Below are 24,624 nucleotides of genomic sequence, written 5' to 3'. Positions count from 1 at the left end.
CCCGAGTGCCACAACTACTGAAGCCCACGTGCCTAGAACCCGTGCTGCACAACAAAGAGAAGGCACCTCAGTGAGAAGCCATGCACCGCAACGAAGAGTAGCCCCCGCTCGCCACAACTAGAGAAAGCCCGCGCGCAGCAATGAAGACCCAATGCAGCCAAAAATAAAAATAAATAAATCAAATAAAATTTATTAGAAAAAAAAAAAGATGGGGCTTCCCTGGTGGCGCAGTGGTTGAGAATCTGCCTGCCAATGCAGGGGATGCGGGTTCGGGCCCTGGTCTGGGAGGATCCCGCATGCCGCGGAGCGGCTGGGCCCGTGAGCCACAATTACTGAGCCTGCGCGTCTGGAGCCTGTGCTCCGCAACAAGAGAGGCCACGATAGTGAGAGGCCCGCGCACCGCAATGAAGAGTGGTCCCCCACTTGCCACAACTAGAGAAAGCCCTCCCACAGAAACAAAGACCCAACACAGCCAAAAATAAATAAATTAATTAATTAATTAATTTTAAAAAAAAAGTTGATTCTGCTGCTCCTGCCATCGTGTGCTGTTACTGTTGTGACTTTGGCTGTTACAATTTCATCTCGATTGAGCAAACAAGAATTGTGTTTTGAGGAGGAAAAAGCTGTAGTCATCAGGTTAGCCAGTATGGCCTGGTCATATGAGAGGCTAAGGGTCACGGGGGTATTTAGAGCACTCAGAGCCAAGGGCCAAGTAAGAGGCTGTCACTTAGAACAGAAGCTTTCAACTGATGTCCAGGACGGAAAGAGTAATAGGTTTGTTTTTTCCAAAGTACATGAGCTAGGGCAAACATGCAGGACCAAATACATAATTCACAGGGTACAGTGCAAAATGAAAATGCAGAGCCTCTTGCTCAAAAAGTATCAAGAATTTCAAGATGGTGACAGAAGAGTATTAACCCAAGTGCAGGGCCCTGTGTGACTGCACAGGCTGCATACCCATTGTAATAGGGAAGGAAAATCTGATTCCATATTACAACTGTTCCTTTTCACTTCAACGTTTGTGTTCTGTTGTCTGCACTTAGTCATGCTGGCTCTGCACCTTTTGTAAAAGAATGTTGTCTATAGCCTGAAATATACAGCATAGCCTATTCTCTGACCTTTAAGAGTCCTTCCATATAGCGATAAAAAGTTGCAAAACAGAGAATAACAGTTGCCTTGTTAGAGGTTTACAGGAACATCCTGACCTATGTGGATAGCTGGAAGAACAAAGAATTCTTACACCAAGAAGTTCGCAACAACTAACCACGTCCTTCCTTCATCTTGCCTTTAAAAGTGCTTTGCTGAAACCCTTCGAGGAGTTTGGGGGTTTGGGGGCAGGAACCACCTGTTTCCTTGCATGGCCCTTCAATAAACCTTCCTCTGCTCCAAGCTCCGATTTTTCAGTTTGTTTGGCTTTACTGTGCATTGGGCACAAGAACTTGCATTTGCTAACACCGTGAAGCTGGCCTTGCAAACATTTATAGCTATTAAATGAAATCTGAACATAAGTTTGTAGTTTCCTGTTGGAAAATTAAGTTTTGTATTTGGTGGGGGGAAGCCTTTTAAATATCCAGATGTAGGACTTCCCTAGTGGCCCGGCGGTTAAGAATCTGCCTGCCAATGCAGGGGGACATGGGTTCGAGCCCTGGTCCGGGAAGATCGCACATGCCGCGGAGCAACTAAGCCTGTGCGCCACAACTACTGAGCATTCACTCTAGAGCCTGCAAGCCACAACAGCTGAGCCCGTGTGCCACAACTACGGAAGCCCGTGCGCCTAGAACCCGTGCTTTGCAGCAAGAGAAGCCCCCTCTCGCCACAACTAGAGAAAGCCCATGCACAGCAACGAAGACCCAATGCAACCAAAAATAAATAAATTTATTTTTAAAAATCCAGATGTATTTCCTTTCCCTGCACACTGAAGGTTTCCTTCAAAAGATACTGGATTCTTCTGCCCCTTTATCCCATGGGGCCATCTCTCTGTTTCCGAAAGATCTACTAAAGCGTAGGTACTGGTTTGCCCCTCTGTAAACAGCCCTGACATCCTTGCTATACTGCAACACCCATTTGCTCCTCAGCTATGAAGATTTGGCCTAGATTTAAGGCTCCACAGTCCAAAAAACATGGATTTAGACGCCAAAATGGGTTCAGATCCCAGCTCCACCATTGACAGTTTAGCGACTTGGAGCAAATTACTGAGCCTCCCAGTTTTCTCATCTATAAATGCGACTGATAATACTTAGCTTAATAAGGCTCTGAGTATTAAATACGGTAAAAAGTGTGACGGCTTAGCACATAAATGCACAACAAAACTAGGACACATCCACATTTTGCCGTATCCCCCTGCTTTAGTCCAAAACTGAACCGAGGAAAGAGGAGCGCCCTCAGGCCAGGGAACTCCAGCTCTGCTTCCTCCGTCACTGAACCCTATAAATAACTTGGCTAAGTCACCGGCTCTCTGAGAGTCGATGTTTCTCAGGGTGCAGGAGGGAGTTGCTGCAGGTGGTCTCTCCGGCTGGATCATTCATTCTGGCGTTTGGTCTGAATTTTCCGTCTACTTCCTAAAGCATCTCCCCGACCGTGCTGTGCGCGCCCAGCCTCCCCGGAGGGCCTCCCGAGGGCGCTGCCCACTTCTGCCCCGCTGCTCCCCGCGGGGGCCCGCGCAGCCCCGCCCCGGAGCCACCTCCCGCCCCTCTTCTCCGGGGGGCGGGCCAGCCCGAGCCCAGTCACGACTGTGCGGTCCCCCGCGAGGTGGCCGCGGGCGCGGTGGGGCGGCGCGCTTTTCCCCTGCCCGCGGGGGTGCCGGGGAGGTGGGCAGGGCCGGGGCGGGGGCGAGGCCGGAGGAGGACGCGTCGGCGCCTCGGCGAGGATGGGAGTCCCCGGCCTCCGGAGCTGAGCAAGCCGGCCCGCGGCGGGGAGGGCGCGCCGCAGGGAGGCTAGCCTCGCTCTTCCTCCGGGAGCCCAACACCTTTCCCGCGCCGCCAAGATGATCCCCCCGAGCGGCGCCCGCGAGGACGGCGTGGACGGGCTGCCCAAGGAGACGACGAACGCCGAACAACCGCCCTCTCCTGCATCCACCGGCAGCCAGGAATCCAAGGTACCGCGCACGCTTGCCCCAAGAGGATACAAACTCACTCTCCTTCTCTCCTCTGTCCACCTTTGTTTCCTCCCTACTGGCGCTGGCGCCAGAGTCTGAGACGCGTCCCCAGTGCTTCTCAAGGACTGTACCTCCCTTGAGACTTAAATGTACGGCAGGACTCGCTGCTAGCGATGCTGGACCACGTCCCTGGAGACCCAGCTTTCTTGCCCACACAGCCCGGGGGCTTTGCGCAGGGCTTCCACCCTGCGAGCACCCGCAATTCAGTTGACTCCGGGTTCAGATAGCTTTCTTGGGTGGTGGTGGTGTGGTTCTGTGCTTTGAACCTGCATGTACCCAAAGCGCGTGTAGGTATTAGGTGGCTTCTGAAGGCTGAGGGACAAACAGCCCAGGGATACTCCTCCAGAAAAGCTGGGGCACTTGCGGACCAGCAGAGGTTTGCCTGTATCCCAAAGGTCTGAGACCCTTTGCTTAACAGGGCTCATCCCTAACCTCAGATACAGCTCATTTCAGAAAAACTAGGGAAATGACGCGTTCTCGGGAAAGTTGATGTTCCTCTTGTGGAAGTTAATCCTTGGACTTACACTTGCTTTCATGAGAGTTACACTGACATACACAAAACCAACCCCGCAGCACTTCTGTCACTGGTACACTTCCTCTGAAACTCTCGTGGGTGCCAGGCACATGTTTGGAAATCTTGGAAGAGGATAAAGTAAAATGCAGCTGCTAGCTGTGCGATGCCAAATGGCATCTCAGCCGGGAGTGAAAACCATAAGATGGAGTTTGTAGTTATATGGATTTTTTAAGGGCAGGGCTCCTGGCTCTTTATCCAGATCTCCTTTTGCGTTCCCTGGATGTCTTTGGAATGTGGGGCGGTTCCTGTGTAGGAATGAAGGAAAGGAGGATGCCAGTCTGGAGGGCAGGTCAGATGGGGCAAAGAAGAGTCCCATCCTTACCTCCCTTCACACACATCCCTGGAAGCCATTGACAAATCAGCAGGATCAAAAGCACAGCTGAGTGGCTCTCAGTTTAAGTGATGCTGCCCACTGTGTGTACCCCAGCCTTCAAAAGTTAACCATCAGAGATGCTAATCCGAGGCGCAGAGCTTTGCATTGTCTTTATTTTATTTTTTTGATAAATTTCTGACCTGAAATATGTGTGTCAACTTTTCTAAAACGCAGTTGGAAATGGGAGCAAAACCCCACCTTCCAGAATCATTGTGAGGCATAGTAAGTACAGTGTAAGGACTATACATCCCAGTACAGTGTAAGGACTCGATCCATGTTTACTCTTTTCCTTCCTGAGATAAGGAGATGGGATCCATCTCACCATAGATGATTCACTCCAAATCCATCTCACAACCTATACACATGGACCCCTCCGACCAGAAGTTTCTGGCTGTCTCATCATTGTCCATCATTGACCTTCATTCACCTAAGTGATATGGGGTAGTGGCCACTTCAAAGGTGATCTAGAATACTGTAAATGAACGCAGCTAAACTCAAGAGTGAAACTAGTATTCAACTTTTTGAATTGGGCCTGTTGCTCTGCAGTAGGTATGTTCTGGAAAGCGCTTAGGATTTGCTTATACAGCAGCACAGTTCAAACACACTGTATGGGCTTGCTATTTATAGATATCCTAATGTAAATTCTTTGGCAAAGCAAAACCTACGTATGTAATACCCGTCATCATCCACCAACTTATCTGGTTTATGGTTTCGGATCTGCACACGTCAGTTTTTCTCAAAGTGTATTTATACATTCCTAAACTTGCTGTCATGGCTTAGGTGTTCTTAATCAGTGGAGATGGACTGCGGGGGGCCCATGAACCCCAAGAAATTGAATGCAAAATGGTGTTCCTGAAGGTGAAATTTTGGGGGGGGCATAGTGTTTTTGATACTCTCTGAGAGGCCCATGCTTCTCAAAAAGACTAAACTGCTGATGTGGAGGGGGTATGGTAAGGGAACATGAGGATGGCATGAAACAGGAGTAGAGGCAGGCTCTATTTATTCTGCACCGGCAGTGCCACATTTGAAAGCTTATTGGCGTTAACAAGGATCCTCCACCCTGAGGATGAGCGTCTGGTAGGAGAATGTGGACACGTAGTCATCCCATCTTCCTCTCCTCTGAAGTGGTTTGTTTGTCAAAATACCGTGTGGGACAGAATGGTCCAGCCCCTCTGGACAGTAAACTTTCTCAAGAAAGACTTTTAAAATTAGTTTTTTCTTTTATTTTGTTAAAGCCTAGTTGACCTACAGTATTGTATTAGTTTCAGGTGTACAACCTAGCGATTCAATGTCTTTATAGATCAGTCATCATGCAAAGTTATTATAATATTATTAACTACATTCCCTGTGCTGTACATTGCATCCCTGTGACTTGCTTATTTTATACCTAGTAGTTTGTACCTCTTAATCCCCTTCACCTCATTCACTCATTCCCCCCACCTCCCTCCCCTCTGGCAATCACTGCTTTATTCTCTGTATCTGTGAGTCCGTTTCTGTTTGGTTATATATGTTCATTTGTTTTGATTATTAGGTTTCACTACACATTTTTAAAATAACTTTTTTCTCTCATGATAAGAGTAACAAATACTCTGTGGAAATTTGAAAAGTCCTGAAAAAATATTTTAAAAATTCCCCACTGGTCACAGTCCAGAGACAACTACTGATATCTTGATTGTATATTTGCCTCTTTTCATTGATTTTTATATTTACACAGTTGAGAGAACAATAGTGAGCATCTACTGAGTGCTTGGTCTGTCAGGCACAACTTGACCCTTCATGATAACCCTGTGAGGGAGATTGTGCTATTATTTCTGTTTTATGGATAGGGAAGTGGAAACTCAGAAAGGTTAGGTGACTTCCCCACGATTGTATAGTTAGTTGAGTGACACAGCAAGGACAGGGACCCAGACAGCATGGCTCTGGAGGACAAGTTGTCAACCACCTGCAGCCGTCTCTCATGCCTGTGTACTGTTCTACATCCTGTACTGTTTCACCTAACATCCTAACCAAGTATTTTATATGCCACTAAAAGCCATTTGCAACCGTATTTTGGTCTTCTCATCTTAAGAAGTCTTTGAAAATAAATTGAGCCACATTATCATGTGAAATGATTAAAGCCCAGTTCTTATACAGCTTCTTTGCATTTGATTTTGCTACTCTTTCCCTAAAAGTATATTTACGGAAGTGATTAAATGGAATATCACAGAACCATCTGGAAAACCGGGCCACAGCAAACCCTTTGGTCTAGAGGGTCCATTAGAGAAGAATGATAATGATTCAATGCCCTGAGCACGTAAAATGCTTCCGGAAGTCCATTTCTGCAGATTCTTTGGAATGCTAAATCATGGAAGATTAGAATTGGAAACACTGGAGATGATCTATTCTGGGTATTTGTAAAATTATGGATAATTTTTATTGTGTAAATTTATTTTATTATGGAAAATTTCAACACACAAAAGTAGAGAAAATACTATAAAGAACCATCATGTACCTAATCACCTGGCTTCACCAATTATCAATTCATGGACGACCTTGTTTCATCTGTTACCCCCAGCACTACCCCCACCCCTCCCCATGCACACTGGATCATTTTAAAGCAAGTTCCAGACATCAAAGCATTTCATTCGTAAATATTTCCAGATGCATCTCTAAAGAATAAGGGCTCTTTTTGTACACATGACTACAATCCCATTTTCACATACTCCAGGTGTTTTAAATCAAGGGTCAGTATATTCTTTGGAGGTCCACAAATTGTCTTTGGAATATCTGTGAACAACCAGAACTTTCAAAATTGCTCGTGTACATGTATATGTGCATTGTCTGGGGAAAGGATCCATAGTTTATACCAGTTCAATGAAGTGTTTATAGCCTTCAAAGGTTATTTAAATATCCCCTCCCTTTTTTTTTCTCTGTCGAGTAAATCGAGGCCCAGAGAGAGGTAGTGACTTGCCTAAGATCACACAGGTAGTTACTGCCAATAGTCTAAGAACCCCGTCTTGGACCTTGGATACCCTAGCACAATTTCCTCAGAGTAAATTCCGGTAAGCACAAGTCATAATCTAGTTTATGTAGTTTTGTTTTTCATAAAATTAGTCACGTTGAAAGAGTTTGAAAGCCACTAATGAACCTCACCCCTGTATCTTTCCACTAACTATCCCAGAAAGACCACAATCTAATTTATTTTCTAAGTGCTTGACAGAGACCATTGAATACTAAGAAAAATTTCATGTTTCAGCATCCCTTATTGCAATGAATGTCTTTTCTCCTACTAACTTATTGACAACATAGAAATCTTACTAAGGTGTCACATGAAGTTTTGTATGTATGCCCTTTGCCATCACTTATATGACACAAAGTCACATTTTGATGATATGAAGGGATTATAGGTTTTGAGGTCAAATAAACAAGAGGTCAAATCTCTCCTTATCAGTTGCCATCTTTGTGTCCATGGGCAAGCTGCCTAACCTCTCTGAGCCTCGGCTTCCTAAAATCTAGAATGGGGATGCTAATCCCCAATTGGCGTGGCTTTTTGTAAAGCCTGAGAATAGGTGAAGCACCCAATATGTTGAAAGCATATGTTGTAAGCATAAAGCGTTGTTTACTTTCCCTTCCTGCTTCAAATTAGATGATTCCGTCACTGACCAATCACAAATGTCATCATTGGAAGAATTTCAATCATCAAATATGACGTTCCAATAGTATAACTGTGTTTTCCTCCCTTTGCACTTTCAGTTATACTGTTGACTGCAGTGAGATTTCATCTTAGCTATGTTGCATCCCCAAGAAGATTAGCCATAGACTCACCAGCATGTGACTTTGATTTTGAAAGGTTGATATAAGCCACCTAGGGCACCAGTGGAGCCATGGACCAAGGTGTCCCCTCATTCGTGGATGGTTCTCTCTGAATCTGGACCACCTTCTGAGCTATCGAGAAGCAATTCCTAACCATGAAGATGTGCCCTGCATCTCCCGGAAAGGTCTCTGTGTCCATCAATCAGCAACTATTTATTGACAGCCTACTTTGTGGCCAGCTCACCCATTACATATATATGAAGCTATTATTGATAAGGAATTTAACTTCTACTCAGGGGAGAAGAAAGGAAATGGAACCTTGGCCTTGCATTCAAATCCCCTGGCGAGTCCAGACCATAGACTAGACCTATTAAATTGAAATCTGTGAGTGAAGGTCCTAGCAATCAGCATTTTTATAAAGCTTCCTTAGTGATTTCATTGTACAGCCAAGTTTGAGAAACACTGGTCTAGACTAAAAGAATTACAGAATGTCAAAGAAAGCAAGATATTTTCCCTTCCAGCCAAGATACTTGGAATCATTTGTATTTACTTTCTCTTCTTCTTCACTTCCCATTTATACTTCAATCCAAAGAAATGGTTCTGGCAAAAGTAACCTGCTGTTTCCTCCACATTGCCAAAGAATCTAAGCGTTGCTCAGATACAGCTGGATTTATAAGGTTGACTATGTCCTTATTAAGTTATTTTCATGATTATAAAAGTAATAAGCACTAAATGTAGAAAACTGGAAAGCACAGAATATATAAAAATTCATTTATCACAAAATGACCTAGACATAAGTATTGTTAGGTTTTTTTTTTTTTTCCTTCTCCTCTCTCTTTCCCTTGCTTTATATACATCCTGCTTTTGCCTTGGTTAGATTAAATCAGGTTATTGTTGGCTTTCTTCTTTCTATAAGTAAGTGGTGTAATGATAATTACCATAGATCTTTTTTTTTTTAAAGATTTATTGATTGATTGATTGATTGATTGCTATGTTGGGTCTTCGTTTCTGTGCTAGGGCTTTCTATAGTTGTGGCAAGCGGGGGCCACTCTTCATCGTGGTGCGCGGGCCTCTCACTATCGTGGCCTCTCTTGTTGTGGAGCACAGGCTCCAGACGCGCAGGCTCAGTAGTTGTGGCTCACGAGCCTAGTTGCTCCGCGGCATGTGGGATCCTCCCAGACCAGGGCGCGAACCCGTGTCCCCTGCATTGGCAGGCAGATTCTCAACCACTGCGCCACCAGGGAAGCCCTTGTTAGGTTTTTTTGCTGTATTTCTTTCAGGTTTCCTTTAACACACACCCCCACACCCCCACACATACACACACACTCTTGAAACAAAATTGAAATAATGTATACATAAATGCACATTGTGTTTTTTCTTCTACCTAATGTTGTACATAAACAGTTTTCTTGTATTCTTAGATAAGTATTAAAGATGGTATATGTCATTGTTGTACCATATCTATTTCGTCAGTCTCTTCTGATGGTACATTTAGATTCTTTCTCAGCTTTCAAGCTTTAAAAAAATATCAATATTTAAACGGGCTTCCTGATACATCAACATTTGAATATTTTTCTGAATCGTTTCATGGGAAGTAAAATTGCTAGATCTGGATATAAACACTTTGAAGGTCTTTTATTCTCACTGACACAGCGCTCTCTAGAAAGATCTATCATAGCTTTTTTTTTTTAGAATTTTTATTTTTATTATTAATTTTATTTTATTTATTGGCTGTGTTGGGTCTTGGTTGCTGCACGTGGGCTTTCTCTAGTTGTGGCGAGTAGGGGGCTACTCTTCATTGCAGTGCACGGACTTCTCATTGTGGTGGCTTCTCTTATTGCGGAGCATGGGCTCTAGGCACGCGGGCTTCAGTAGTTGTGGTTCGCGGGCTCTAGAGCGCAGGCTCAGTAGTTGTGGCGCACGGGCTTAGTTGCTCCGCGGCATGTGGGATCTTCCCGGACCAGGGATTGAACCCTCGTCCCCTGCATTGGCAGGCAGATTCTTAACCACTGCGCCACCAGGGAAGCCCTATCATAGCTTTTTTTCTTATAAACTTTGAAGTATAACATCATACCAAAAAGTGCACACAAGATTACAGATCAATGAATTTTCAAAAAATAAGTTATTGATCAGTATGTAACCAAAACAAAAATCAAGAAATAGAATGTTATCAGCACCCCAGAATCTCCCTCATACCCTTTTCTGTCACTGCCTTCCCAAAGGTAAATAGTATTTTGACTTCTAACAACATAAATTAACCTTCCTTTATATAAATGGAATCATACAGTGTGTACTGTTTTATGCTTGGCTTCTTTCACTTAGCATTATGTTGTGAGATTCATTTATACCATTGCATGTAGCAATAGTTTTCGTTTTCATTGCTATATAGAATTCCACTGTGTGAATAGACCACTATTTAACCACTCTATTGATGGTGGACATTTGGATTGTTTCTTGGTTTTGGCTGCTAGAAGTTATACCACTTTGACCATCCTTATACATGTTCCTTGTGGCACCTCTGTTGGGTGTATACCTAGGAGCAACATTGCTGGGCTGTAGGGTATACATAAGTTCAGTGTTAGTAGATATTGTCAACTTTCCAAAGCATCTGTACCAATTCGTAATCCCACCAACAATGTATAAGAGTTCCATCTGATCCTCATCCCACCAACATTTGGTATTGTCTATATTTCTCAGTTCAGCCATTCTCATAGGTGATTAGTGGTATTGTGCCGTGGTTTTAACTTGTATGTCCCCAGTGACTAATGAATTAAGCAGTTTTTTTGTTTTGTTTTGTTTTGTTTTTGGCCACGCCTCATGCGGGATCTTAGTTCCCTGACCAGGGATCAAACCCTTCTCCCTGCATTGGGAGGGCAGAGTCTTAACCACTGGACTGCCAGGGAAGTCCCGAATTAAGCAATTTTTATGCTTTGGGGCATTTGAATGTCTTCTTGTGAAGTAGTTATTCAAATCTTTTGTCTATTTTCCTATTAGCTTATATGTCATTTTTAAAAATTTATATGAATTCTTTACATATTCTAGATCCAAGTACTTTTAAAGATAAATGTGTTGCAGATATCTTCTTCTATCCTGTGGCTTTTCTTTTCTTAACAGAAATTCTTATTGAATGTAGTCAAATTATTAATTTTCTCACTTATGGTTGTTAGTGCTTTTTGTGTTCTCCTTATGAAATCTTTGCCTGCCCCAAAGGCATGAAAGTATTCTCCTAGAATATCTCCTAGTATTTCTTAGAAATGTTATTGCTTAGCCTTTCACACATAAGTCTATAATCCATTTGAAATTGCTGTGGGTGTGAGGTAGGGGTCAAGATTCATTATGGCACTGCACTGCCACCTTTGCCATAAATTGGATGGCTATATTTTTGATTTATGTGGAGGTTGCTGCTCTGCCCCATTGGTCTATTTGTCTGTCCTTGTACCAGCACAGCACTGTCTTAAACATAATGGCTTTATTAAAAAGTTTTGATATCTGGCAGAGTAAGACTTCTGGCTTTGCCTTGCTTTTTCAAAACTGTTTTGGTTATTTTGGGCCCTTGACATTTCCATTATGCATTTTAGAATCAGCTAATCAGTTTCCACAAAAACACCTGCTAGGAATTTGACTGGGGTTGCATTAAATCTACAAATCCATTTGGAGAGAATGGACATCCTCATACTATTAGTTCTTCCAGTAATAGAGTCCACTGTACAGAGATTGCTTCCACCAAGTGCCCCAAGGTATCATTACCTGAGAACCTAATTCTTTGTTACTTTTTTTCAGTTTGGGGATTCTCAGACCAAGTTGTATAAATTTAAGCCCCAAATCTATGTGAAGGCAGATCTGTGATTATGAATTCCCAAGGAGATATTTGTTTGTTTATTGTCCACCTTATGTCTATATTAAGATTTTCTTTCTCATCAACTGAATTGGTGAGAAATTTGTTTCGTGTTCATTCTTTCTTTTCAGATCTCCACTATATGTAGGCAGTAAAATTCAATCTCCCTAGGATTTTTTTTTGAGTTAAAATACACATAACATAAAATTTACCTTCTTACTAATTTTTAAATGGTTACATTTTAAATGTAGTTTTCTGTGGCATTAAATACATTCATATTGTTGTATAACCGTCACCATCTTTAGAACTTTTTCATCTTCCCAAACTGAAGTTCTGTACCCATTAAACAGTTATTCCCCATCTCCTACTTTTTCCAGCTCCTGGCAACCACTACTATTCTACTTTCTGATTCTATGAATTTGACTAACTCTAGGTACCTCATATATGATGAATCATTTAATGTTTGTCCCTTTGTAAGTGGCTTATCTCACATAACATAAATCTTCCAGGTCCATCCATGTTGTGGTATAAGTCAGAATTTCCTTCTTTTTTTAAGGCTGAATAATATTCCATTTTATGTATATACGACATTTCTTTATCGATTCATCCATCAATGGACTATTGTGAATAATGCTGCTATGAACTTGGATGTACAAATATCTGTTCAAGTCCCTGCTTTCATTTCCTTTAGGTATATAGCCAGAAGTGAGGTTGCTGGATTATATGGTAATTCTACCTTTAATTTTTTGAGGATTCACCATACTGTTTTTCACAATGGCTGTACCATTTTAGATTCCTACCAGGAATGAACAGGATTCCAATTTCTCTACATCCTCACCAACACTAGTCATTTTCTGGGGGTTTTTTTATCCTAGTGGGTGTGAGATGCTATCTCATTGTGGCTTTTGCTTGCACTTCCCTACTGATTAGTGTCGTTGAGCATCATTTCATGTGCTTATTGGTCATTTGTATATCTTTTTTGGAGAAATGTCCATTCAAGGCCTTTGCCTGTTTTTTGAGTTGTTTTCTTTTTTGTTAGTTATTTTTGTTATTTTTAGATTTATAGCCTTTTATCAGCAAATTTGAAGGGCAAAGATGTATGGAAATTTTTTATTGTTTTAGTTACATTTATTCACTAGAAAGTGTTATTTTTATATTAAAATTTTTTTTCTTTTGTGAATTATATATTCATCTATTTTAATAGAGCATTTATTTCCTATTGATTTTTTAAACATACTTTATAAATATTAAAACCACAATCTTTCATATATGTTGCTAACGTTTTCCCAGATTGAAATTTGTTTTTCAATTTTATTACATTTTCAACATGGAATATTATTTTTTTATGTTGTTAAATATCTCAAATTTATTTAGCTATGGCTTCTTTTTCCCATTTATATTTAGAAAGGTCTTCCCCACCCTGGGAGCAAATAAATATTAATCTGTGTGTTTCTCTAGCTCCTTATTATATACTTTTTACTTTTATCACTTTAATCCATCCAGAATTTATGTTGTTATGTGGTAAGGAAGTACTTTAATTTTTTCTGAATGAAAAAACCACTTGTTGAACAATTCATTTTTACACTGATTTGAAATGTTGGATCTATTATGTAATAAATGGTAATATGTACTAGGTTGTCTTTTACAGTCATCTGTTATATTCTAATGATTTTGTATTTATTACTACACTCTACTTTGGCATTACAATTATAATGTTTTAACTACTGTAGCTTTATAATAGACTGATAATTGATAATACAGGTACCTTCCTGGGAATTTATTTATTTAACTGCACTCACCATTTTGATTTTCCATCAAGTTGTAATATTTTGAGAAGAATTGCATGAAACTTATAAGATTGTTTCAGCAAAATCTTTACATATAGTGGGATTTCTCATCCAGGAACATAGTATATATCTTTAGTTATTGAAATGTCTTTTATGCCACTCATAAACGCTTAGTAATTTTCTTCAAATACTTTTGCCCAATCCTCTGTTAGCTATTTCCTGGATATTTTATACTAGTTTTATATTAATTTTGTAATCTAAGGTCTTTTAGATTCCATTTCTTATTCATTAATAAAGAAGTACAGGGTTGCTTACTGATTCATTGTGGGCTCTGGAGTCAGAAGCAGCTGTGTTCAAATCCCAATGTACGGCTTTGGGATGCCACTTAATGAGCTTCTCTGTCCTTTACTTTTCTGAGCCTCACTGTTCTTTCTGTAAAATGAGCATACTAATGGTCTTTTGCAGCACTGTCATTAGGGTTAGGTTAATGAGTGTATCCTGAGGGCCTAACACAGTGCATGGCACATAGTGAGTCAATGTTAGCTGTTATTATTAGATTATCATAGTATCTACAAAAATAATTTTGCCTCTCTAACTATAATTATCTCTTTTGGGGATTAGGGGAGTGGGGTAGGTAGGGACTGAATATTATTGCAGTAGATATCCCAAAATACAGTAAGTATCAGGGGAGGTATTGGGCTAGTACCTAACTTTAAGTGCTACCTAAGTTTTGCTGTAAGTGTACATTGCGTATAGGTGTATATTGTACAGTGTTGGTACTAAGGGGTACTCTTAGATCTCTTGTATCTCAAGTTACTCTGCAAGCCACTTAAAATTTACACATTCAGCCTGAGAAACATCAGGTGGTAGTTTGCAAATTTAACTTTAAGACAAATCCATTTCCAACTAAATCATTTCTTAAGTCCTCCTTCTACACAAATTCCAGACTTCCCACTCTGTTTGCAATTACACTGAGACAGTGTTTCTTATGTAAATTTGGGTAATGTTCTTAGCTTACTAAGAATTTCCACCAGGAATGGATGTGGAATTGTTTCAAATGACTTTTTGGCAAGTATCAAAGTAATCATGTGATTTTTTTTTTTTTTTTTGTCCTTTGGCCTCTTTATGTGATGGATTATATTAATAGATAGCCTAAATTAAACTCTTCTTACATTCCTGGAAAAGGTCCCACTTGACCATGGGGATTTTCTTTTAATAAACTGCTAGGTTTTCATTGCCAGTACTTTATTATTTTTACATCTATATACATAAGCAAGATTGTTCTCTGTCATTTTGTGTCCTTGGTCAGATATTATTTTTAAGGATATGCCAAGTTTAAAAAAATTATTTGGGAAGACATACATGGATGTTTTTGTTTGTTTCTTTTTGGTTTTTGTTCTGTGAACAGTTTGTAGAACCCAGATCTCCACTTTGAATGTTTGAAAAAAATGGGACAATATCTAAAACTGGCACCTATTTTAAAATAAAATTTGAAAACATTTTTGTATTTTTCATTCTATTCTCTTTTCCTAAACTGACATGAATCAGGTTTGTTAACTTGTGTTTTGCCTGAAAATTATTACTTTCATTTAAATCTTCATAATATCTCTGGATGAGTTATTATAGGACAGCCCTGGGACCTTCCTTCAATCTTATCTCATCCTCACTCTTTCTAGCAGGCTTCCTATGTGTTCTTATCTTGTGAAATCCCTTTTTTTGTAGTTCTCTGTGTTTATATACCAGTGGTCCCTTAGATCTGGATTTGGAATCAGGAAAGTTAAATACCAGTGCTTACGTTTCCACCTTATCTAGAGAGGTGCTCCCTCTTTGCTCTCTCCTTAAATCTCATTTTCTCCTTTGATTCCCTTTCTACTGCCGTAACAGTTCCTCTCCAGTCCTATTAGCTATCACATTCTCCTCCACCCATCATTCAAGGGTTGGTCTTCCCCAGCATTCTATTCTCAGCCCTCAGCCCTTCTCACTCTTCATAATCTCTCTGGGTCTTTCTGGGACATCTTACCTATTCTTTTTATGTCATCCACCAGCTGATAACTCCCAAATCTGAAGCCAACACAGACATCACTCTTCTGAGCTCCAGACCAATATATCCCACTGCCTTTAGGGCAACCTGTCTTGATGCCCTCCATATATTTTAAATTCAACCTACCCTCAGCTAAACTCATCATTCTCAACTCAGATGCCAGCTCAATTCTTGTGTGTTGTTCTTCTTGTGTTCTCATCCAGAGATGAGCATCATCCATGGAGTCAGCCAAGCCAGAAAACCAGAACTCATCCTCAGTGACCCCCAGGGGGCCTGAATAGAGAGGTTTTTGGAAGCAGGTGGACAGGAGACAAGATGTCTGTCAGCCCTCAGAGGGTGCTTCATTTATCTGAAAATGAAACTTGCACCTGTTGTCTGTTCCTAATGGCCCCCATAGCTGAAGTGTCCGTCAGCATGTTTTCCTCAGGTCTGGGAGCAAGTGTGACCACAGCATGAAGGACTGAGGTCAGGCACAAGAGAAAGAATAAAGAGGAGGGATCCAGAACACCCTGGGCTCCCAGGAATGCCACTGCTACCTTGCCCTCCAAACTGACATGAGAGAGAGAGAGCAGTGAAAAGAGGTCCTAGAGTACTATGTGCCCTGGTAAGACCCCCACATTCCCTCCCTTCATCTCCAACACTCTCAGTTTTATCAGAACAAGGTAACTTGGAAACCTTGGAAAAGATTCCCATGACACCCCTTTCCCTGGCACGTCAGTCACCAGAAGAGCGCAAGGCTGCAGAGCCCCCTTCCTTTCTCACAGTTTAATCTCCATACAGGTCTGCATATCTACTCGTCAACTCTGTCTGCCACCGTCCCCAGCGGTCGGTACTCTCTACTCTACCCTCTGGAATTTACTCTTCAGTAAGTCCTCTCTCTCCTCAACGTCTCTGATGTGTCCTTCACTTCTGACTCTGATTCCCAGCCATTCCCCTGTAGCCTCTCAAATGGTGGCTCTTTTTTCCCTCATCAGGCTCGGTAGTTGAGGAGGCTGCCTCACTACTGCTTCCAGACTCTGATCTCTCCTCCTCTAAAACATATAGCTTTAAAATCCACACACTCAGTCTCTTCTACCCACTGCTAAAATCAGCAGTCCCCTACCAACCCGAGTAGGTCTCTCCGTTCTCCAGGCTCACTCTCACTCATTCCAACCCTACCCCTGTTATAAACATCGGTGATTTTCATATACTGCAGATGACTCTTCCAAATATCCTGACTTCATAAGTCCTTAAACTTTCCTCTTCCTAAGATCTTGTCTCCACTCTGTCCCATGTTGCCACCCACTTCTGTGACCATTCCCAAGACTTTGCACAATGATTGCACCATCTTTCCAATTGTAAAAAAGTACAGAGAAAACTTTTCAGGCAAGGATGCTCAGGAAAGGAGTCATTCTGGAGGGTCAACCCTTCCAGATAAAAGAGAACATGTCCTTTTATGTTCCAGGCATTTCCCTATTGAGAATTTTGCTTGCAAGGTTCACATCTCCATGCTTTCAAAAGCAAAATATGCCACATGGAATTTCATTCACGTATAATAGAGCTGCAAATGCTTTGTAAATTTCAAAGCAATTATATTGCTTTTGTAATTTCCTTTTCCTAATTATTCAGGATCACCATTTTAAACACTAGTTATTGAACTTTTCGCGTGCAGGAGAGTTTTCCTCTTGCACTACTGTCTCCATACTGCTGTGCCTTCCTGCTTCTTGTGTCTGACTCTAACATTTTTCATACTCTTCCTACACAAAGACCATCCTCTCTCTGCAGGCTACTTTGAGTCTTCTAACACGCTTCTTTTCGTTTGCTTTTGTATTGGAAAATAAATCATCACACTAGTTGGAATTTCATGTTCCTTAAGAGGAAACAGAAACTGAACTCAATGGGCTATCAGGGAAGTAAACAGAGGATTTTTGGGTTTCAGTGTTTTGATTTTACTTAGTGACTGTACCTAGTGATTGGTTCATCAGACTTTTTGCTTACATTTTCTGGTTCTTAGCTGCATTTTCCATAATCAGTTGCTGAGTTCCTGATAGGTTTGATATTTCTTAATTCTTGTTTAAAGGACAAATTGATTAAGCTCAAGTTTCTGGTATCCATTTTTCATTAATCCATTTGTACTGGATCCTTCATGTGTTGATTAGTTTGCTGGTGATCATCCCCAATGGATCTGACCTTCCAGTTAACATTTGAAAAGATAAAGTCGAAAATAGAAGGTTTCATTATTGTCAATTTCTATGGAGTGATTTTTTTTCTAATTGCTATACTGGACTCTATCTCTTCTCCTCAGGTATATAGCCTGGAAGTACAGTAACATTACCAAAATAAATGTTCCATGAATATGTTGCGTGAGAGAAAAAAAAAGAACAAAAGGAACAAAATCCAACTTACAAAATTAGAGCATGTGGTTTATGGTTCTTCAGATGAATAAAAGAGAGAACACGATGTACGATCAGGAGGTTTCATGTCAGACCACAACTCAACCCACTGAAGCGTCTCAAATGTGCAGATTCTTAATCACTGAATGGTCTCTTTTCCAGAAGGAGTAACTTCAATCTGGTTCTGATAACCCAAGGGCTCTAGAATTTCATGAATTTTATGAACTTGTCTGAGAAAGCAGTGGTTTTATAGGTGATTTGTTTGTTAGTCCTTGTGGTTAGAATTATTTTGGCAAAGTTCCATTTATAGACTGCCTATAGGGTGACTTTGGCAGACAACAGGAAGTAAAAAACCTGATACTCTAATTTGTAATAAATCATGGGGTTGAAGATGGGAGATATTTTAAGCTTGTATATCAGGAGCCAAGAGCAATATCCCAAGCCATCTAGCTTCATGGCAGGACCCTTTCTGGTTCTTAATTGGACCTTCCCTTGTAAGTTTGTCCACGACCTGGCTGGACAGCTGCACAGAGAGCCTGAATCTCATTCTTAGAGCCCATGCCCTTGGTTCCCAGGCTCTGGACAGCAGCTGTGGGGTAGACAGAGGCCCAAGGGGAGAGCAACAGCTTTGACCTCATTCTCAGTGGTCAGAATCATCAAATCATATAGGTCCAACTTTCAGGAAGCCTATTTCCAACATGTAAAGTTGCTGTAGCTGCAGAAGTTACTGAGTTTATTTTTTTTTTCCCTTCTCCTTCACCTTAAGTTGAGATCTCTAAAAGAAAAGCATGAGGTTCAGAAGCATGTAATTTATGGAGGGTGTACTCGCAGGAGAAACCTACAAGGAGGAAGGAAAGCAGGAAAGGACAGGAGATGGAGCTGATCAAGAATGTAGTCTCAGGCGGTCTTGGCCCGATCCACAGCGGGGCCCTGGGGCACAGACAGCCCCACAGGGTTGTGTCGGCCTTAAAGCAATCGGGCAGGACTGCTTTACTCTGTATCGATCAGTCTTTGACCCCAGGGGTCGGCGGAGGGGAGGGGAGACATTGCACAGTCTCCCAGGGGAGACAGTTTCCATTAGCTGAGGGCAATTCTGGGAAGAAAGAATGATCTGCAAACCTAGGCATCTGGGAGGTGGGTGCAAGGGCCCCAGTAGAGAGGATTTGGGCAGGACACCAACAGCACCCACTACCTCGGGGTTCTCCCTGCGCTGCTTCAGCCAGAGCAGTCATTCCCCTTTTGCATGCCCTACAGTTAGGAATTTTGCTAATTTGTTAGTCAAAAAAAGAGCGCTACATTTGAAAAATGTTTGATAGACACCCACCGTATGAAAGCATGTTAAGAGCTGTAGGCCATGGTAACTGGCTGCTTACCCCCTAACGCGCCACTGCATCATACCTGCGTCATACGGCAGAAGGAGGGTGAACGAGGGGTCTGGGGGGAGAGGTGGTGGGCACGGCTGGTACCCAGTCTAAGCTCCTACCACTCACCCCATGACAGGCCAGTAAATCGAGAGACAAGGGGGGTGTGCTTGGTTGTTGCAGACTCTTGGTGCTGGAAGGTTCAGGTGATGTTGATGCTTGGTACAGAGACCACACTTTTTGAGTACTGCCACTGAGGTACCTTCATCCTTGTGGAACCCATCCTCTTAATTTATTGCTGTGGCTGTAATTACATACAGATGTTCTCTTGACTCAAGACGGTCTGCGTGTATGTAAGGGCTCAGGCCATAGCCTCTATCACCCCACAAATGGCCAGAGTGAACTCAGCTGGCGAGGAGGGAAGTGCCAGGACCACGCTGGGTTGGCCCAGCCTCTCTCCCCCTCCCACAGCCCCTGCCTTCTTCCCCAGCTGTGGACTTGGGTAAAGAAGGCAAAGGAGGTCTTCATATGGTTGAGATTAACTTTGCTCAAACCTACAAACAACTTTTGGGGTTCATTTTGAAACAACCGGGAAATCAAACCTCTACAAAGGTTGCTGTCCTTCCATTTGGAAGTCATGTTGGCTTGTGAAAAGCAGTCTCTGTCCCCTCTGGAAATAAAGGAACAGATGGCCAACCGAAGGTTCAGGAAGGAGGCAGGGACACCTCCCAGCTGTGCATCTCCTTGGCAGGGGTTTCACGTTTGAGGACATACTCTAGTCCGTGCACAGCATGAGCCTGCCTTTTCCAGCCTATTCCTAGAAGTTTTATTATCCTCCAAACATGCTCATTCCTTTAGAAGTCATTAACAGAAAGGCAGGAAGTTGCTTCACTTCCAAAACCTTGCAGAGAACTACCTTAAAGACCTGGATAGAAAATAGTGTGTCAAATCAGAGCTATAGTTACAAGTGCTGCAGGAAACCCAAGGAACCCTGTGCCAGCTGCTTTGGGAACTTGGATAGAAATGACACTGGGAGAGCTGAAGCCACAGACAGCTGGCCGTAAGATTCCGTAGCTGCTGCCTTCAGGCATCTGGGAATCTGCTTCTTCCCTGTCTACTGGGAAGACAGAAATACAGATTCTTCCGTGCATTGTGTCACAGCAAGCAAAGCCAGCTGCATAATTTACAGATCTAGTGCAAAATGACAATAAGAGCTCCTTGTTCAAACATTATTAAGAATTCCGACAGCAAAAGCAGAGAATTAAACCAAACCCAGGGCTCTTCTCAGTGCAGGGCTTTGACTGACCATACACAGGTGGTGACCCCATGAAGCTGGCCCTGCAGTGTGATCCCCACTACAGGGTTTGGCGGAGCCAGGGAAGGGGAAGGGAGAGGGGATGGACATTTCCCTAGGCCTTGCTGTGCAAGGTGATCCGTGTACATCATTCCATTTCTTCCTCATTTTACTGATGAGGAAACCACAAAGGTCAAGGCTAAGGAAAGCAAAGCGACTTCCCCGGGGGCTGACTGATACGAGTCTACACTGAAATTTGTACCCAGTTCTGGCTCTAAGTTCCCGTTGGTTGTTTGCTGGTTGGTTTGCTTGCTTCTTTGGTTTACCTTTTCCACATCTACATTCCAAAAGCAGTAACGGCTTGTAGGGGAAGCACTATATCTGTTTTCAAATTTTATTCCCTTATGAGGCTAAAGAAAGGGTAAATATTCAAAAACTATTTTTAGTGAATAAAAGGATTAATACATTCTCCGGGTCCTGGTTCAGTAGCAACAACAACAATGATAATAGTGGAAGCACAGGAAGAGAGGATGAAGGAAAGGAGGAGGAGGGAGGGAGGGGAAGAGTGAGTATGAAAAGAGGAGAAAGAGGACAGAGGAAGGTCTGGTCACTACATACCACTCTCCAGGCCTTATTTTATTTAACCTGCACAGAGTCTTCCCAAACAGCTCTTGTTTTTATGCCCGCTTTACAGATGAGAAGCCAGAAGCTTACAGCCATTGGTTAACTCTCCTGAGCCTCCCCACTCTGTGTGTAGCTGAGGCTGGGTGCTGAAGGCTGCTCGCTCTCGCTCTTCTGTAAGGAAAGCCATGCAGGTTGTGTCCCGTGTCGGGCTGAGTCGCACCGTCCGTCCAGTGGTAGGTATAGTGTTCCCCTCCAGTGAGGCACAGCGAAATCACTGTAGTGCAGATAGTAAGAGCAGGTGCCATGTACTGAGTCCCTGTCACCCAGGTACTTTGAATCCAGTTTCTAATCCTTACAACAGTCCCCTTGTGGTAGGTTAATATTTGATCCAAACAACAGGTGAGCAAACTGAGGCTGAGGAGGTGACTCGTCCAGGTGAATGGTCAGCCTTACTTTAAAGATCGTTAAAGACTCGTCATTCAAATCTAGACCAGGGGTAGGTATTTAATTGCCTTTCCTCGCAAAATCCCATTGATATAACAGATAATGTAGGTTAAAAGATTATGTCAATGACGGTGGTAGAACAAGAAATGATACCATCAGCAGGCCAGAATTTGTGAGGAAATTGTGGAAGATATGAAGCAGAGAGCATTGAAGTAATGGAGAAAGCAGATGAGAGAAAACTTGTCCAAAGCAGATTCTGGAGTTAATAGTTACAGCCATGAGAGCAGATGTTCCCAGCAGAGCTCAGGAGATCCCCCCCCACCAAGTTGAGACTTAGCAGATGCAAAGAGCAAGGGTGGTCTCGGCAGTTACCCACCCAGAGGCTCTGTCATTCCTCCTCATTCCCCAAGGATGCAAAGAGCTAGAAGTATAGGCTCCTGCTGGAGGCTAACACCTCTGGACTTCTGTCTAAACAACCTAAAGCATTAGCCTAGGAAGTCACCCAGAATGGATTCAGGGGCCAGACAGAGGAGAAGAGCCCAAGATAACTCCTGACTTCAAAAACCGTTAACTCCAAGAAAATAATAGACAGAAGGCAGCCCTACCCAGGAATAAAATACATGAAAGCATTCAAATCTCAAAGTAAAACCCTCCATACGTTGGGATTTGTGGGAGCCTCCATCCTGCCTTTTCGATCCCCACCCAGATATCCTAAAGCAGAGGCTGCCTGTCAGCCTTCCCGACTCAGATGGATCCAGGGAGTGATGTACTCAGAGCCTTACCTGCAGAGGAAGCTCATCCCAGCTACTTGTGTGATCAAGCTAGTTTTTCACCCATAAATAAGAACAGACAACAAAAGCATAGGTAAGAAGGACCAGTGCGCACAACTAAATAAACTAACCGAGAGAAATGAGAGATAACACAAGGATTATGACTAAAATAACTTTTTTTATTGAAGTATAGTTGATTTATAATGTTTTAATTTCTTCTGCATAGCAAGGTGATTCAGTTATACATTCTTTTTTTTTTTAATTTATTTATTTATTTATTTATTTTTGGCTGTGTGGGGTCTTCGTTTTTGTGCGAGGGCTTTCTCTAGTTGTGGCAAGCGGGGGCCACTCTTCATCGCGGTGCGCGGACCTCTCACTATCGCGGCCTCTCTTGTTGCGGAGCACAGGCTCCAGACGCGCAGGCTCGGTAGTTGTGGCTCACGGGCCTAGTTGCTCCGTGGCATGTGGGATCTTCCCAGACCAGGGCTCGAACCCGTGTCCCCTGCATTGGCAGGCAGATTCTCAACCACTGTGCCACCAGGGAATTGCCACATTCTTTTTTTATATATTCTTTTCCATTATGATTTGTCACATGATATTGAATATAGTTCCCTGTGCTATACAATAGATCCTTGTTGTTTATCCACTCTCTATATAATAGTTTGCATCTGCTAACCCCAAACTCCCAACCCATCCCTCCCTCACCCTCCCTCCCCCTTGGCAACCACAAGTCTGTTCTCTATGTCTGTGAGTCTGTTTCTGTTTTGTAAATAGATTTGTGTCGTATTTTAGATGCCACACATAAGTGATATCATATGGTATTTATCTTTCTCTTTCTGACTTAACTTCACTTAGTACAATCATCTCTAGGTCTGTCCATGTTGCTGCAAATGGCATTATTACAGCTGAGCAATATTCCATTGTGTATATGTACCATATCTTCTTTATCCATTCATCTGTCGATGGACATTTAGGTTGTTTCCATGTCTTGGCTCTTGTGAATAGTGCTGCTATGAACATAGGGGTGCTTGTATCTTTTGGAATTAGAATTTTGTCCGGATATATGCCCAGGAGTGGGATTGCTGGATCATATGGCAACTCTATAAAATTACTTTCTAACTGGTATCTTCAGAGAGATTCAAGAAGTATTGTGACAATATCAAAAGAACTGGTTTCTATTTTTTTAAAAAAAGGGACAACCAATGCTAGGAATGAATTTTTGGAAAAAATAAGATTTCCAAAATCTAAAAAAAAATTAATGCAAGGCCTGAAAAATACAACGAACAAATCTGAAGACTGCATCAGTAAAATGGAAGGTAAAGTAGGGTAATTTCCCAAAAGAGATAGAAATGGAAAGATAATTTATAAGAGAAAGGTCTGGAGATATTGAAAGTGGAAACAGGAAGCCAACGGGTCATCTCCACTAGGACAGAACAGCTGAAATGGAGGTCAGAAGATAATTAAAGAAACAAGTAGAAAAAAATTAAGGATTTTTTAAATATGAAAAATAAATGAAGAAAATTAATAAAAAGTTAAATAGAAAAATATTGGATTCAGAAATGTTCAAAATGAAAGCAATTTGTGAGCAATAGTCAAATATAAGTGTCAAGCAGTAAAAGCAAAAATATAAGAATGATATGAAAAGTAAAATTGAAAGAACTGTACATACACAATTAGCAGAGTCATAATGACCTTTCTAAACTTCAAGAATAGAGAAAAATCCCTAAATGTCTCCACAAATTAAAAAATAGGTGACCTTCTCATAATGAGAATGAGTCACGTCAGGCTGAGTGTAAAAGTCAAAGGCACCATGGTTTCAGATTCTAAGGGAAGGGTACATTCAACTTGGAATCCAAAATCAAGACATTGGGATGACTCCGGCAAAGAAAGTCATCATCTCTCTTGAAAGAGCATAGGTACAAATTAAATACTGCATAAAGCATTCACAAAGCCATCAGTATATTAAAAAATGAATTTCTCATAACCAAGGAGAATGGACCCCAAAAAAGCATGGGCAGCAAAACATTTAAAATGTATGTAATTCCCTACTTTGATTTTAAAAAAAGAGAAAATTGCTTTGACTCCACTGATGCAGAATCATTTGGAATTCCCGATTATCAAAAAGATTCCTGGTACACTAGGATGTATTTACTTGCTAAAGACTATCCACCAGAAAACTGAAGCAAACACCCCATGTAGCAGT

General features: G+C 42.0%; 1 protein-coding gene across 4 annotated transcripts in view; it reads left to right on the top strand.

The window, feature by feature from the left end:
* The first annotated feature begins 2,751 nt into the window (after window positions 1-2,751).
* STAC (SH3 and cysteine rich domain) overlaps window positions 2,752-24,624 on the top strand; it is a 100,368-nt gene continuing 78,495 nt past the window's right edge. For all 4 annotated transcript variants that reach the window (XM_068558586.1, XM_068558588.1, XM_068558585.1 and 1 more), the window contains exon 1: window positions 2,752-3,094. In XM_068558586.1, the coding sequence (XP_068414687.1) occupies window positions 2,984-3,094 (111 nt within the window). In that variant the 5' untranslated portion in view covers window positions 2,752-2,983. The remainder of the gene's footprint in view (window positions 3,095-24,624) is intronic.

The sequence above is a fragment of the Eschrichtius robustus genome, chromosome 12, assembly GCF_028021215.1.
Source record: "Eschrichtius robustus isolate mEscRob2 chromosome 12, mEscRob2.pri, whole genome shotgun sequence".
NCBI lineage: Eukaryota > Metazoa > Chordata > Mammalia > Artiodactyla > Eschrichtiidae > Eschrichtius > Eschrichtius robustus.
This window is presented reverse-complemented; position numbering and strand designations above follow the sequence as displayed.